Here is a 15,642-nt window from a genome sequence, read left to right on the forward strand (position 1 = left end):
TCCACACATTATAGCATGTGCGCCCACACTAACCTCTATCCACACATTATAGCATGTGCGCCCACACTAACCTCTATCCACACATTATAGCATGTACGCCCACACATACACTATAGTTTTTTCCTCAAAAATCAGGGAGTCAAGATGGCTCATGGCTAAGTGTTTGCTGCACAAGCCCACCCAAGTTTAACTCCTGAAACCCACAGGAAAGGACTGACTCCTAAAATAATTGTGTCTCCATGTCTTTGTATCTGTGTGTGTGTGTGTGTTTCTCTCCCATGTACATACATATACACACAAACATGAAAACAATTTTAAAGTATCTCCCCAAAAGAGTTTAATATACATTCATTTTTAAAAACCAATGTACCACAAAAATCTAGCTATGAGAAATTACCTTCCAGCAGGAAAGGAGGACAAATGTGAAGCTCAGTAGGAACTGGACATGTGACAGCACAGACTAAGCCTTAGGTCCCTTCCTGACACTCATAAGCAAGATTTGAACAAGCTACCACCTCAAAAACAAACAAACAGTAGGAAATAAGGTTAAGATGGGGGTACAACCCTGGCAGAATGCTTAGAATACATTGAATTTAAAAATGGGGGTGTGGCCTGGGTGGAAGGCTTGTCTTCCACTCTAGCAAGCATGCATACATCACTCCCCACCCCCTATAAAGAGATGAGGTGTGGGTGTGGGGCCTAGCATACATGAAGCACTTGGGTTGGAGTTACACCAATGGATATGTGTCAGACTTGAATGATGAATAATGTCTAAACAGGTATATATAAGTGAGGCAGAGAAAACAATGATGGGCAGCATAAAGATGTAGTAATAAAAACACAAATAAGCAAAACTACTGTTATTCTGAATGGAGGTTATAAAGATGAAAATATGAGGTGACAAATGTAGGAAATGGGAGGCCATAGGGACACATAGGGAAGCATTTTCTGCTAACAGGGTCAGTGCAAGCTCATACTGTGCTTCTGTGACATTACAGCTGTACTTTTCCAAGATACTTTACTGCCATCTACTGGAAACTGATACAATAAGCACACAAAAGTATGTAGAGCGCAACTGTGGTCAAAAATATGTTAATCCTCAATACCTCATCCAGAAAGTAACATTTAAAAATAAATAAAACCCTAAAACTGAAATGACAAAGTAAGCAACAGGAACATGTGAAAGAGAACAGCAAGACTAGCCTTCGCCAGCACACAGCTTAACAGTCAAGAAATAAAGAGGGAGCGGTGGCAGACAGCAGGCACAGTAGTCATGGTATATATAGCTTTGTAAGGAGTGCCCACATCACCCTAAGTTTGCCAGAATACTGTAGGAGGAACTTAAGCAGAGAGTTATTCCAAAGGTAACTGGTGATGCTGCCGAGATGGATTTGGGATCAGGAACCTGGGATCGGGAACAACTGGTCTACAAGATAAACCAGGGTAGCATGGACTAAGAGACAGTATCAGGGCATGCTGTGAAGGCAGAGCTTTCTCAGGAGATAGCCCAGTTGGTTCTGTAACTGGGTGTTATGAACTGACATGGGGAAGGTCAGAGAAGAACATGTGAAGAATGAATCAGAGGAAACCCAGTGCTTTGACATATTTACTGAAGCAGCTATTGTAGCCAAAAATGGAAGCACCTCTAAGATTTACGCAGGTAATTGAACGTTCCAGCTTGGACTGCATCTGACCTGAGCATAATAAAGAACACTTTGTTTAGTAGTCTACCAGTTAGAAATATGAGAAAGGAACTAGCAGCAGAAACTGTTCAAAATCATCCTAACAAACTGGAAAAAACCTAAGAGAGTGGTGTCAGGGAAGCCACCCAAAGCGGGTGTAGAGGACAGAAGCTCAGTGTGCAGCAGTGTGCGTCTATCACCCCTGCCCTGCGGCAGTGGAGCAGGGGCATCCCAAGTTCAGGGCCAGCTAAGGATGTGCCCAGAAGGATTTACTCCAGCAGTTTCCAGTGACTCTTGTCATTGTCAAAGCAACATTTACACATTAGCAGGAGGCGACATAATCCAGTGGACAAAGCCAGGTGAGGTGGCATATACCTGTAATACAGTGCTCAGAGCCTTAGGCCAGAAGATCCAAAGTTCAAAGCCAGCCAGGGGCATATTATAAGACCCTGTATCAAAAATGAATGAAGAAAAGAAAGGAGGGGGGAAACTGAGAAGAAGAGAAGAAAAAGGAACAGAGACGAGTGGTTCTAAGAGAAAGAAGTTCTCTTCACTCCCTACTTTCTCTGTGCTGTCATAGGAATGGGGAAAGAAGTGCGAAAGCACTTCCCAGGCAAGCCAGAATTTATCCCAAGAACCCACATAAAACTAAGAGAAAACTGATTCCTGAAGTTGTCTTCTGATCTCTACATATGTTCTGTGGCACAGGTCTAGATATATACCATACATACATGTATACAATCTCTCATATATTCTTTTAATAATAATTTTATAAATTAAAAGCAGCAATCTATAAAGAAAGAAAATGTGCAACAATCAATATGAAGATGGCAAAGTGATTTTATAAGGGAAACAAAAGCAAGGTGTATAGCATGGTGCAGTGTGGCACAGAGTGCAGAGTGTGCACAGGCCCTGGGTTCTAGCCTACATAAACACTGAATAAGGGCAGCTATCTACTACTTCACCCTGTCCAGTTCCTTACACAGGCAGTTACCACATACTGAGTTACTCCTTCCTCTCATACATGACCGCAGTCCTTACCCCCTGGAGCATAGTTTCCATGACTAAGCCCCTATCTACTCTAGAGCCAAGGTTTCTATGACTCTTATATATCTTGGTCATCTTTCTCTGTACCAGCTGCAAAGCTGCCGATGCCTCTCTTCAAATGGTGAACCAGAACCAGCACTCGCCTTCTGATATGACCAGCACATAAAGTGACAGTTATTTAACCACAACACATGTAAATCACACAGATGTAACTACTGAGATCTGGCTAAATTCAGCTCTCGTGCAGAGCCCCCTGCACTGAATCACTATTTTATCTCCAGCTCCACCATCAATCACCTGCAGACTGGCCTCTTCTAACATATTCTAGGCACAGTGCCGTCTCCTCACTGGAGGTAAAGCTTTCATTTGGTACGCTTCAAGCTATTTGTTTTCTGCATGTGTCTCGTCGTTTCATATGCTCATATGTCAGCTCTTTATATAATAATAATATAATAAATGTCATGAATCTCACTAAAAGCATAAATTTTCTAGTCAATATCCCAAAGTTGCCCCTATGACTTCAAAAGTACTACCACCCTTTTCTCTAATATACTTTTTACTCTTAACATTCTTACAAAAATTCATAGTTGTATTTGAACTATTCCTACTTACCTGTAGGGTCAGCATTTTCTTCTTCTGGGGTGTCTGAAGTGGACAACAGCTATGAAATAAGAGAACACTTGACAGCTAAATCAGAAATCTCTAACAGTCTAAACAGCACAGTCGGAGATCTCACTCTGTTGCTGAGACTGGCCTAGCACTCATGAAAATCTTCCTGCCTCATCTTTCCAAGTACCAGGATTCCTGGAGTGAGCCACCACAGCCAAGCAAACTGACATTTAAGTAAAGGGACGCATCCTTTGGGAAACTCCAGGTATGCTAGCACACTCCTGTAATTTCAACACTTAAGAGTCTGAGACAAGAAGATCAGGAGTTCAAGGCAAGCCTCAGATACAAGAAACCCTGTCCCAAAACTCTAAAATAAACACACACATACTTTGCTTTGCTTCATTGTAACTATAATACAGTTATGCTTACACTTTTATCTACATCCGAGGTAAAACCCCAGTGCAGCTTCTATTTTAGAGAACAGGGAGATACACTAGTGCCACCTCATTCCATTTGGAAAGTGATATTTGCGTAACTCTTCAAAGGTTTTAACTCTTAAAAAGTTTTTGGCTTTTTTCTAGAAGAGACTAAAGAGACATTGATGATACCTCTTTAACCCCATTTAAAAACAAAGCAAACAAACAAAAACCTCTCTACAGTAGCAGGATATAAGATTTTTCAAAAAAGCAAAAGTAAAAAACAACATTTATAAAGAACCCTGAACAGCAAGCTATCAACCAAACTGTCAAGGACGCCGTTACTGTGGCTACAGGCCATGTAACTTGAACACCAACTCTTCTAAGCACACGCCCAACCTAGGCGGATTTTTCTTCCTAAGCACTTTTGTTCTTAACTACAGTGCTTAAAATGCTATAAAAATGTAATAAACTTCAATTTTGCCTTAAAATTATGTAAATAAAATAAAAATAAATATCACTTCTAAGATTTCTGTAATTATTATTTCATAGTATAGTTCAATGCTGTATTTTTGTCTGTTTATGTAGAGATTATATGAACCTGGCCATATAGGTGTATGCATCTATGTGTGCACACAGGTGGAGGACAAAGCTAAACACAGGTGTGTTTTTAAGACAAGGTCTCTGCCTCATTTAACCTGGAACTCACTGAATTATCTGGCCAGTGACCTCCAGGGGTTCACCTGCTTCCAACATCCCGGGGTTACCAATGCATGCTCCCACACCCAGCTTTGTATGTGGTGCTGGGATCTCGTTCAGGGCATCATACTGCATAGTAAGAACTTTACCAAATGAGCCATCTCCCCAGCTTTCATGTAAATTTTAAAATCAGTTTACCTGCTCAAGAAGATGAGGGTACCTAGCTTGAATCTCATCAACAAACTCCTGACCCTTCATCCGTATCAAGAACTCACACCTAAAATGTGAAACAAGAACTATTTTTAAGTACTTCATATCAAAAATAAACTGATTATTCTACAGGAGTGACTTTCAAATCGTCTTCATTATACCCCACAAAACCCTGTTATATCACAACCCTGTAGACATTTAGTATAACAGAAATCAACTGTCACCCACCACATTCTCATTGTGTTGGTGCATTCTATTATTTTTTTTTTCTGTTTCATTCCACTTATATAGCAAAAAGGGAAAAAGTCTGCACTTAAAAAGGGGTAAAAGTCGGCATGTGAAACACAATGCTATAGACGTTGTCTTTTTCATGCTTAAGGCAATTTCAAATCCTATTAGTCCTTATCTACTGACATTCCGTAACACAGTAATTTGCAATCCTGCCCCAGAGTTCACTCTCCTATCCACACCACACTCCCCCCACCTTTTGCAGCAATGTTTCTCAAATACTTAACCTACTGAAACTTCTTGGAGGAATTCACAGAGCACCCATTCCCATTCTACTCCCTTTTGAAAAAACACTAAACAACTGGATTCAACATGCAAATCCTTTTTAAAGCACAAAACCTTGACCTATGCTACATACAAAAAATAAACTAAGGATGACCCATATCCTTAAATGCAAGTAAAGTCCTTTTGTCCTTCCTTATGTCAGAATGTTCTATCTAGACAAGAAGGCTGGAGAGAAAGCTCAGTGCTCAAGAACCAGAGGTCAGTTCCCAGCACCCAAGTCAGAAGCTCACATGTTCATGAGCCCACAAGCTCATGCTTCTGGCCTTCTTGGGCACCTAACTCCTGTGCAGATTCCTGCATACAGTCACATACTGTGATGGAGTTTTATGTCAACTTGACATAAGCTAAAATCATCTGAGAGGAGGGAACCTCAATTGAAAAATGCCTCCGTAAGATCCAGTTGTAAAGCATTTTTTATAATCAGAGACTGATGAAGGAAGCCCCAGCCCATATGAGTGGGGAGACGCCTGGGCCTAAGTTCTATAAGAAAGCAGGTTAAGCAAGCCATGGGAGCAAGCCAGTAATGGCTTCTCATTATCCTCGTGGCTTCTGCATCAGCTCTTGCTTCCATGTCCCAGCCTGCCTGAGTTCCTACCTGGATTTTTATGATGAACTGTGAAGTAGAAGCATAAGCCAAATAAATCCTTATTTATTTGCTTAGGCCTAAGTTGCTTTGGCCATGTGTTTCATCACAGCAATAACTCAGACATGCACATAATTAAATAAGGTAAAAAAATAAATCTAAAACAAAGCAAAGGAGCCTGGTAGTAGAGCTCAGATACGTAGTAGAGCCTAGGCTTAGCATTCTGAAGCACAAGATTTAATATTCAAAGACAGAATTTTTATATAAGAACCAAAACCATAATTCATAAAAGATAAAACAGTTAAGATGTCATCATCAAAATTATAGACATCTGCTCTTCAAAAGACTCTGTTAAAGAAATGAAAAAGATGCACTGTGGAGATGGCTCAGTGGTTAAGAGCATGTGCTGCCCCTCCAGCTCTACCCGAGTTGTTTCCAACACCTATGTGAAGTGGTTCTCAACTGCTTGTAATCCCAGCTCTAGGAATTTTTATGCCTTCCTCTGGTACCTATACTCACATGGAATACATTCAGACAGACACACCTAAGTAAAAATTAAAAACCTAAAGAAGTAATAATACTGACAGACCAACCTGACTCCATCTTAAGAATGGGAGTCATTTTGTTATATGGTCAGAACAAGTTCATTTTCTTTTGTTGAAAATTTCAAATTGACCTGCTTTAACCTGTTTCTGGAATTTAACATGTTCCCCACGTTATGGAGTTTGAGTCACACGTTGAATATACCGATAAGATGTTCTTCCAAATAATTTTAAAATGTTCAGCCAAGTTCCTACATAACCAAAATTCCTCTGGAAATTCCCCAACTCTTGAAAACTTCCTAGTTCTGCAGGGTTTTTTGTTTTGTTTTGTTTTAACTATATAAACCCTTCTCTTGTGTTCAATGATAGTTTTTCAAATCCTACTTTAGAGAGCTTTTTTGTTTTGTTTCGTTTTGTTTGTTTTTTTGCTTTTCGAGACAGGGTTTCTCTGTGTAGCCCTGGCTGTCCTGGAACTCACTCTGTAGACCAGGCTGGCCTTGAACTCAGAAATCAGCCTGCCTCTGCCTCCTGAGTGCTGGGATTAAAGGCATGCGCCACCACCACCTAGCTAGAGAGCTTTTTCAAATCCCACTTTAGAGAGATAACCCTAAGAAAATAAAGCTTCCTTAATTTGACTAAAGAATGTGGATAATGGTCTTCACTGTCATTTGGTGGGATTAACAAATATAAAGCAATGATAAAGGAGAGTCTGTAAGAAACTATCAGCAATAGGGCAAACTGAAAGGTACTAGTCTTCTAATCTCTGTAACAAACCAAGACAAACAGCCAAGGGAGGACTCAGTAATCCAATTCACATAAAATGAAGAAAAAAATGTGGGCATCACACACAAGAAAAGAAAAAGAAAAAGAAGGAAGGGGGAAAGAAGAGCCACAGGAGGCCCACTGGGAAGGATAAGTTTACAGAGAAAGCTGGAAACAGATGGGCTCAAAGGAGGACAGAGTATTTCTATCGGCAATCTAGGAGACACCACCAAAGCAGGCTCTAAGGGCCTGCTTTGGTCACTGAACTTGTCACCAGCCTTGAGATAATCATAGATTCCATGAGGTCTCTCTAGTGTGCACTGACACTGAGCTCAGAACCTCCTCTGCCACAGAGCAGCCAGTTCCCACCACTACTATTGCTGAGGAACCCTGGAGACAGATGCTGCTACGCCTCTCCTTTAGAAAGGCACCACTTTCCTCCCTAACCATCCTCTGTACCCCAGAGCTCACCCTATATCCACTCTGCTCCTGTGCTCTTTAAGCCCCAGCCCTACAACTGCTCTACACACACCAGAGCCCAGGATCTACTCCAGCTGCTCAATGTGTCCTTATCTTAGACACTGGCAGCAGCACAGAACAGTAGTCAATGCGCTCTCTCTTGCTCACTCCCCCCCCCCCCACACACACACAGGGCTCTGTGGCTTCTCTTCAGGTTCTAAAACATCAAGTCACCAGTGCTACTGCCCCCATCATCGTGAGAGCACTCATGAGCCAGAATAGAAATCAACATAGGTTCCTGGACAGGATGTTTTCCACAACAAAAAGGCCCTTAGAGCCTGCTTTGGTGGTGTCTCCTAGACTGCTGATAAGAGTCTTTCAGCCTTGCCACCAAAAGCTTTGATGCTTCCCTGAACACTGAGAATCTTCACAGACAATGACTTCAGATAACAGAGCTGCTGCAGTTCTGGACTTCCCAAGGAGTCTGCCATATCCTTTGACAAGCCCCAGCCCAAGCCCACGACCACACCCCAACACCCATCCATAGTCTTTGCTCAACACAGTCACAAAATCTAAGAAGCAGAGTTAGAAGAAACTTAAAAAACAAAACAATAAAGGAACAAAATAATTTTCCAAGATCCAACTCAAAAGAAGAAAGAGAAAGGGACTTAGATGTTGCCAGATAAGCAATTAATACTCATCTTCAGGGAGCTTGGTGAGTTTCAAGAAAACAAAACAGATAATGCAAGCTTATAAAGAAAGAACACAATAAGTAACTCTCGCGAGCATAAGAAAGTAAAAAATCTACAGGTGAAGACAAATAGTAATCACCTTCATACTACTGCAGACAGTAACAGTAAAACACTGGGGCCCAGATTCAGTCTTTAGTACTACCCCACACAGTGCTGAAAGTAACTGTAGCTGTAACTATAGTTACAATTGTCCTATAAAGATAGTATGCAGCTACAGTTATCATATGAAAAATAAACCATGGATGTAACTTTAAAAGATACATTAAAGCCATGAACTGTTGGAAAGGACAGAGGCAGCGTTTTCATATACAAATGAAATTAAGTTACTAGTTTACAAAACAGACTACTTTAAGATCTGATTGAAGCAATTCTTCAACCGAGGTTCCCTCTTCCCAAGTGACCCCCAGTTTGTGCCAAGTTAACAAAAAACTAATCCAGCAAAATAATAAAGACATAGTACAGTAAGTCCTGACTACTGCACACTTGCTCCTTCTCCACTATGCCTTCACAACAGATTATAATCCTTGGCACCTAAAATATTACTTAGCAGGCACCTAAATATTTGATAAATAAGTGAACTGTATATACTAAAATCTAGTGATCATCTGTTATAGTTTGTCTTTATTGAGATCAAAGATAGTTACAGCTAAAGCCTGTTCAGAGCTGCACTGACACAAAACATTGGTTCCCTTAATTATTTAAAACTGTGAAGAATTTTTGTTTTACAAATTGTAACAATTTAAATAGAATTTAAAATGTTTTTGTATTTTAGATAGAACAGTTAAACTTCAAATTATAACATGTAAGGCCAATTAAATGATTAAATCATTTAAAACTGACATTTCAATCCAAACTCGAGACATTAGCAACCCTAAGTTCTTCCCAGGGTACCAATGTCTGTGACATTTTAGTCTGAGAATTCTTGGATGCTACAAGGCAGACTGGAGGCAACATGCTTTCCTATACTGTTTGGTTTTTTTGGTTTTTCTTTCAACAATGAAGACTAAATTCATACTAGCATGATATTATGGAGAACATGTTGGTTTGTTTTCCAAACATGTTCTTAAAAACCAAACTCCAAGTGATTCTGAAACGACTTGCCAAATTTGTTGCATTAACAGAAGGCTTAAACTCTATGGGCTTTCAAGATAGCTCAGCATGTAAAAGTTCCTGCCACAATCCTAATGACCTGCATTCCATCCCAAAACTCACATAGTAGAAGGAGAGCTGTTCTTTGACCTCCCTCCACTACTGATTTATACATGTTTTTTTCCCTGACCAATAATTTTTTTTGCTTATTGTTTTTTCAGATGGGGTCTTGCCACCTAGCTCAGTTGGTCTGGGGTTCACAATGTGGCCCAAGCTATCGTCAACCTTGGAACACTCCTGCTTCAGCCTCCAAATTATAGAGTGTACCACCACAACTGGCCAAAATGAACACTTTTAAGTAAATTAAATATATCAGTTTTCAGGACAAGAAGAACAACAACAAAAAAGTCAAAAATCTATCTTTTTGCTCTGGTTTTTGAGACAGTTCTAAGTAACCCAGGTTAGTTTCAAAGTGATGTCATACTCCTGAATGTTAACATTACACTGGACCTAACATAAAAATTTTGATGATTCTTCATAATTTTTTTTGAGACAGGGTCTCCCTATGCAATCCTAGCTGACCTGAACTTGCTATGTAGAGCAGGCTGGCCTTTCTTTGTTCACAAAGAATACATGCTTCTGCTCCCAGCGGTGAGATTAAAGGCAAGCTGACATGGGGGCACTATCTGTCCCATCATGTAATTTTAAACTACTTATATTTTAACAATGTAAATAGTTACATCAAAATTCCTGTCCATCTTGTATCATACAAAAAAATGACTAAAGGGTCCCTGTAATTCCCTCAAGGAGTCATTACCATGGAAGGCATGCACATGTCAAGGTCTCTTTACTGTATGGCTCCACTTATATGTGTTGTGGCTGTGGTAACTAACATAGACTCAGATATGGTAGGCAGAAGGGTGGGTGCCAGGGGTGTGCTTACAAGTGTATGGGATACAGTTTCAGTCTGAGAGGATAAAAAGGCTCTGGAGATGACTAAAAGACAGTACACAAATACTTTATACTACAGAAGAATACATTTTAGATGGCTAAATTAGTATTTTTTATGTGTATTGTAACACAATAAAAACACCTAACACAGCCCATTCATTTTAGAAATGAATCCAAGTTCACATAGCTGATCAGTTTCAAATACAAAATTTTTAATTGTATTACACTAAAAACTGTGCTCTTAAATTTATTCTAAACAATAAAAATTAAGAGGTTAGGGATGTAGGCAAGAGAACTTGTCAACCAGATATGAGGCCCTGGGTTCAATCCTCCATACCACAATAAACATTTTTAAGAACCAATTACCTGGCAGTGGTGGTACAGCCCTTTAATCCTAGCACTCAGGAGGCAGAAGCAGGTAGATCTCTCTGAGTTCAAGTCCAGACTTGTCTACAGAGTGAGTTCCACGACAGCCAAGACTACGCCAAGAAACCCAGTCTTGAAAACAAACAAAAAGAACCGATTACCTTGGAAACCATTTGGCGTGTTCTATCCAGGGGTCATCTCCGGGTTCCCAACATCTCAAGCCACCATCACAACAAAAGCATTTGACATCATCATTGCGATCCACATAATAGAATCCAGCACTTGCAAGCTGCTCGGGCTGAACAGGAACACTAAGTGGCCAGTATAGAAATGTCCTCATTCGAGCAGAGTGTGTCTGCATACTTAGATTTGATATACTAAACCTCTGTGTTTCTGAAGTATTTTCCAGAAATGGACAGTGGGGAAAATGTCTGCGATGCTCTGACATAGCATCATCCTTCGGTTCCCAGTTGCTCAGTTTTCCACCACAGGCAAAACAGGCCACCCTGTCTCCAGGCCCTATGTAATAGAAGCCAGCTCTGGCCAGCTCTGCTGGTGACAGGAAACTTAAAGGCCACATACTGTAAGTATGAAATCTGGCCTCCTCTGTACTCATGGCATAGCTGCAGGGATTCATCCTCGATGAGAAGTCTTCCACTGCTCTAGAATTAAGAGGGTTAGAGCACAGGTTGGAGTGAATGCCACCTTGTTCCAGAGGTGACGAATGTGCAAATCGACTTTTCACAGGAGACATAGACNGAGAGTGCAGACTGGCTGAAAGCAGGGTCTGTACAAAGCTGCAGCTGGGATAGAACTGTCTGTGCTTTTCAACAGGACTGTCCCCTTGTTTCCAGTTATCCAACATCAGGCCGCAGCAGAAGCACTTGACTTTGTCATTCACACCTGTATAATAAAAGCCAGCACGAGCCAGACTCCNCTCCGAGACAGGAACTCCCCTGGGAAAAGCTGAATATGTGGACATTCTGTAGAGTTCACACGAAAAGTCAAACTTCATTTTTTCTTTGCTCTCTTTTGTCCAATTTGACAAGATTGAGCTACTCTCCATTATACGTTTAGGGTTTGGGTGGAAGGCACCTTGGACAAGCCTCTGGGGGACAGTTCTGTCCACGAGTAGTAATAGTATCTCTGACAGCTCAAACTTCCATATGAAGCTTCTCACCACTTTACACTAGATCTCCACCACAGACAGGAATAAAACAGCAGACACCAACTGGAGAGAGTCATTGGTCTATTCAGATTGGACTGGTGAATTGACACTCACACAGGACAGATCTGTCTCGCATGCCAAGACACTATTTAGGACTCTTTGGGGTCACATGAACTCTTCTGGATAACCTGAGGGCTGTTTACCCATAACTAACTTCTTATTACTAGTTATGAAGCCTAGATACTAGGGCATATATTCAGACTCTTTTCCCTTATAAGGACTTAAACATTACATCTGAACTACTCCTTTTCCTATCAAATGAAAGGAACTGAAGTCTGCATCTGGTATTTCCTTAGAGAAAATGTCATACAGTATTCTTTAAAGTGGGTTATAACAACTGCAATTAACTTCTGAGGAAGTCAACACAGCTCTATTAAGATTACAGTATTCATTGTAAAGGAACTGTGCTTAAAGCATAAACTGTTACTCTCTCATTGTTAAATCTTATATATCACCACCTTGATTCTTTTTGTGTCTATCATTTTAATATATCTGGTCAACAAACAGTATTTTGTACATAAACTTAAGACTGCATTTTATAAAGTCCACCTGTGTTTAAGACCTATTCCACTATAAGTCTATTATAATTAAGAATGACTCAATTCGAGACATGGCTTTCTTTTGTTACCCCAAATACCTAAGAATCTGTTTTACCAAAGCTTTTCTGTTGCACTTGTCTTCTTTTTGAAAACTCATCATTTTATATAACTAATACACAAAAGCACATTTCAAAGCAAAGTGCATCTTCTTATAAACATTTCCAGATTTCCATGACTGATTTCCATGACTCCAGATTTCCTGAGAGAACATAAAGACTCTTGAGGACTATAAATCTGAAAGAAAAAAATAATATTTTACAAAACTAATTGCACAGAATTGTCATCTTCAATTTATTCAGTTATGTCTAAAAATGACACACTCTAGATAACACATCTTGATTACAACAGTTCCTCACCCAACCAGTCTACTTATAAAGGGTCTAAATCAAAACACACCACTGCAAAAGCATTCTCAAAGTACTAGCTATGCTTGTCTTTAAAATTAATATTGTATTATAACTTTACATAGATTTATGTGTATAAATATATTTTATATGTACTTATATTTGTATTATATATTTTAATTTAATGTTTTAATAGAATATAAAAAAATATTTTTTTTTTCTTGTGATTAAACTTAGGGTCCTTTACCTGCAAGGCAAGTGTATAGCTTTGTATAGTTTAAAAATTAAAACTTTGAGGCCGGGCGTGGTGGCGCACACCTTTAATCCCAGCATTCGGGAGGCAGAGGCAGGCGGATTTCTGAGTTCGAGGCCAGCCTGGTCTACAAAGTGAGTTCCAGGACAGCCAGGGCTACACAGAGAAACCCTGTCTCTAAAAAACAAAAAAGAAAAAAAAAATTAAAACTTTGAAAACAAATGGACATTTCCATTTGTCAAAAACTGGTCCCCAATTTTCAAATTTGTTCATTTTATATATTGTTTATTTAATATTAGAAAAAAATGTACTATATTTCATGAACTTTTTTTTTAAAGGGACAGGGTCTTATTCTGTAGCCTAAACTGGCTAGAAAGTCAATGTAACCCAAGCTGGTTTTAAAACTTTTTGGAATCTCTTGCCTCAACCTCCCAAGTGCTAGGACCACATTACCACCAGGCTCTTTTCGTTTTCTGATTTAAAGATATTTTGATATGGCACTTGACTGGAGACAAAAGTCACCATAAATAGTGGAAAGATGGTCTGTAGGGCTGCTGATATAGCTCCATGTTAGAGCACTTGCCTTGCAGGTGAAGGACCCTAAGTTTAATCACAAGAAAAAAATTAAGGGGCTGGTGAGATGGCTCAGCGGGTAAGAGCATTCACTGCTCTTCCAAAGGTCCTGAGTTCAAATCCCAGCAACCACATGGTGGCTCACAACCACCCGTGATGAGATCTGACACCCTCTTCTGGTGTGTCTGACGTCAGCTACAGTGTACTTATGTATAATAATAAATAAATATTTTTTAAAAATTAAATATTTTTTATATTCTATTAAAACATTACATTAAAAAACATTAAATTAAAATATATAATACAAATATAAGTACATATAGAATATATTTATACACATAAATCCATGTAAAGTTATAATATAAAATAAATAATACAATATAAAATAAATAATATGTAAGATATTTTCTATTATATTAAAATATAAATATTTCCTGAGGATTCCCGAGGCATACCTGCAATTTCAATCTCAACACTTGGAAGATCGAGGCGGAATGAAATGCTCCTGCCAGACAGAACAGTTGAACTAGCCAGGGCTAAATTAGCCAAGACAAAGGCACCGGGAAGCTCTCATAAACGCAATCGGTGAAGGACAACCACTCCCTAACCACCACCACAGGTAGCATCTCAAAACCAAAAAAGTGCAAGTGCCGGTAAAGCAGTGGCCTGCACCAGGCCACCACGACCGTGTGGCTTAACTACACTAGCTGTTACACCTCCAGCAAGCACCAACCCACACTGCTCTATGCCCACTGCAGGGGCGACACACAGCTTGGAAAGACAAGAAACGGAGAACACCTTTCCCAATTAAACCAAACCTCTCACACGACTACTGGGCGCAAGTAGTCACTGAATGACCACCGTCATCCCCCTGCCGCACAACTTGGTTTAAAGGCACTAAATAAATGCCGCGGGCTTAAAGCTTTAAAACCTGCAGAAAATCTGAAGAGACAGTCGAGGCGGTGCACACCAGTAATCCCAGCACCTAGGGGGACTGGAGGCAGGAGGATTGCCGCAAATTCCAGCCTCGCCTGGGTTGACTGAAAAGAATAAACCGAAAGGAAAAGAAAGCAGAACGGTAATACAAGTCCAAGCCCAAGGGCGGCCCTGAGCACAACGCCAGCTGAACTGCCTTCGGGGCCGAAGGAGGAGGCCCGCCCGCCCGCCCGCCCGCCCACCCGCCCAGCCGCCGAGGGCCACGCTCGCCCGTCCTGCCTGCCGAAGGCGGCCGCACTCACCACCGAGCCCGGCCTCCGGCGCCCTGGAACCGGAGGCGCCCGACGGTGGACCCGCAGCCTTCCCAAAAGCACCTGCGGCCAGCGGGACGTTGCGGTGACGTCAGCAGGCGCGCACCGCAAGCTGGAACGCGCGGGAGGAGGGGCGGGGCTGTGGGCCAGTCGCGCGCGAGTGCGCCTGCGCTCGCGCCTGCGTGCTCAGGATTTGGAAGCTAAACGTTCGGGCCCCTGGGACCCGGACGAGGAAGGCTGGGCCTTCCCGAGCGTCCGTCCTTTCCCCCACCGCCTCCGCTGGCTGGTCCGGACTTTGTGGCCGCGTGTTTTAACCTGCCCTGCACCTTTAATGGCGGCTCCTAGCTCCGGAAACCCTGTATTTTCTGGCCTCACCCTGCCGGGGTCCTAGACGGGCACTAAGGCAAACGTGGCGTCGTAGCTAAGGCGGCGCAGGCTCGTGAGCTGGCCTCGAAACGCCTGAGTAAGGCGGGATGCACGCGTGTGCGTGCACAGTAAATATAACCTGGCTTTTTGTAAGATGGGCTTTAACATTTTGACAAGTGGGCTCTGGCAGGCCGGCATGGTGGCGCTCACCTCCAATCCTAGGAATTCAACCCCAGTCGTGGCTAACACAGCAAGGCTACTTGAGACCCTCTGGGGCGGGGAGGTAGTTACG

General features: G+C 41.3%; 1 protein-coding gene across 1 annotated transcript; it reads right to left on the reverse strand.

Annotated features, from left to right (window-relative positions):
- Positions 1 to 3,243: 3,243 nt before the first annotated feature.
- On the reverse strand, positions 3,244 to 15,047 carry LOC110327576 (baculoviral IAP repeat-containing protein 2-like). Its single transcript, XM_029543153.1, has 4 exons — positions 14,976 to 15,047; positions 10,902 to 12,801; positions 4,652 to 4,730; positions 3,244 to 3,390 (listed from the first exon to the last, which is right to left on the reverse strand). The coding sequence occupies exons 2-4, from the start codon at positions 11,804 to 11,806 to the stop codon at positions 3,334 to 3,336; spliced, it is 1,041 nt and encodes a 346-aa protein (XP_029399013.1). The 5' UTR covers positions 11,807 to 12,801; positions 14,976 to 15,047; the 3' UTR covers positions 3,244 to 3,333.
- Positions 15,048 to 15,642: the final 595 nt, after the last annotated feature.

This window comes from Mus pahari, chromosome 10 (assembly GCF_900095145.1).
Source record: "Mus pahari chromosome 10, PAHARI_EIJ_v1.1, whole genome shotgun sequence".
NCBI lineage: Eukaryota > Metazoa > Chordata > Mammalia > Rodentia > Muridae > Mus > Mus pahari.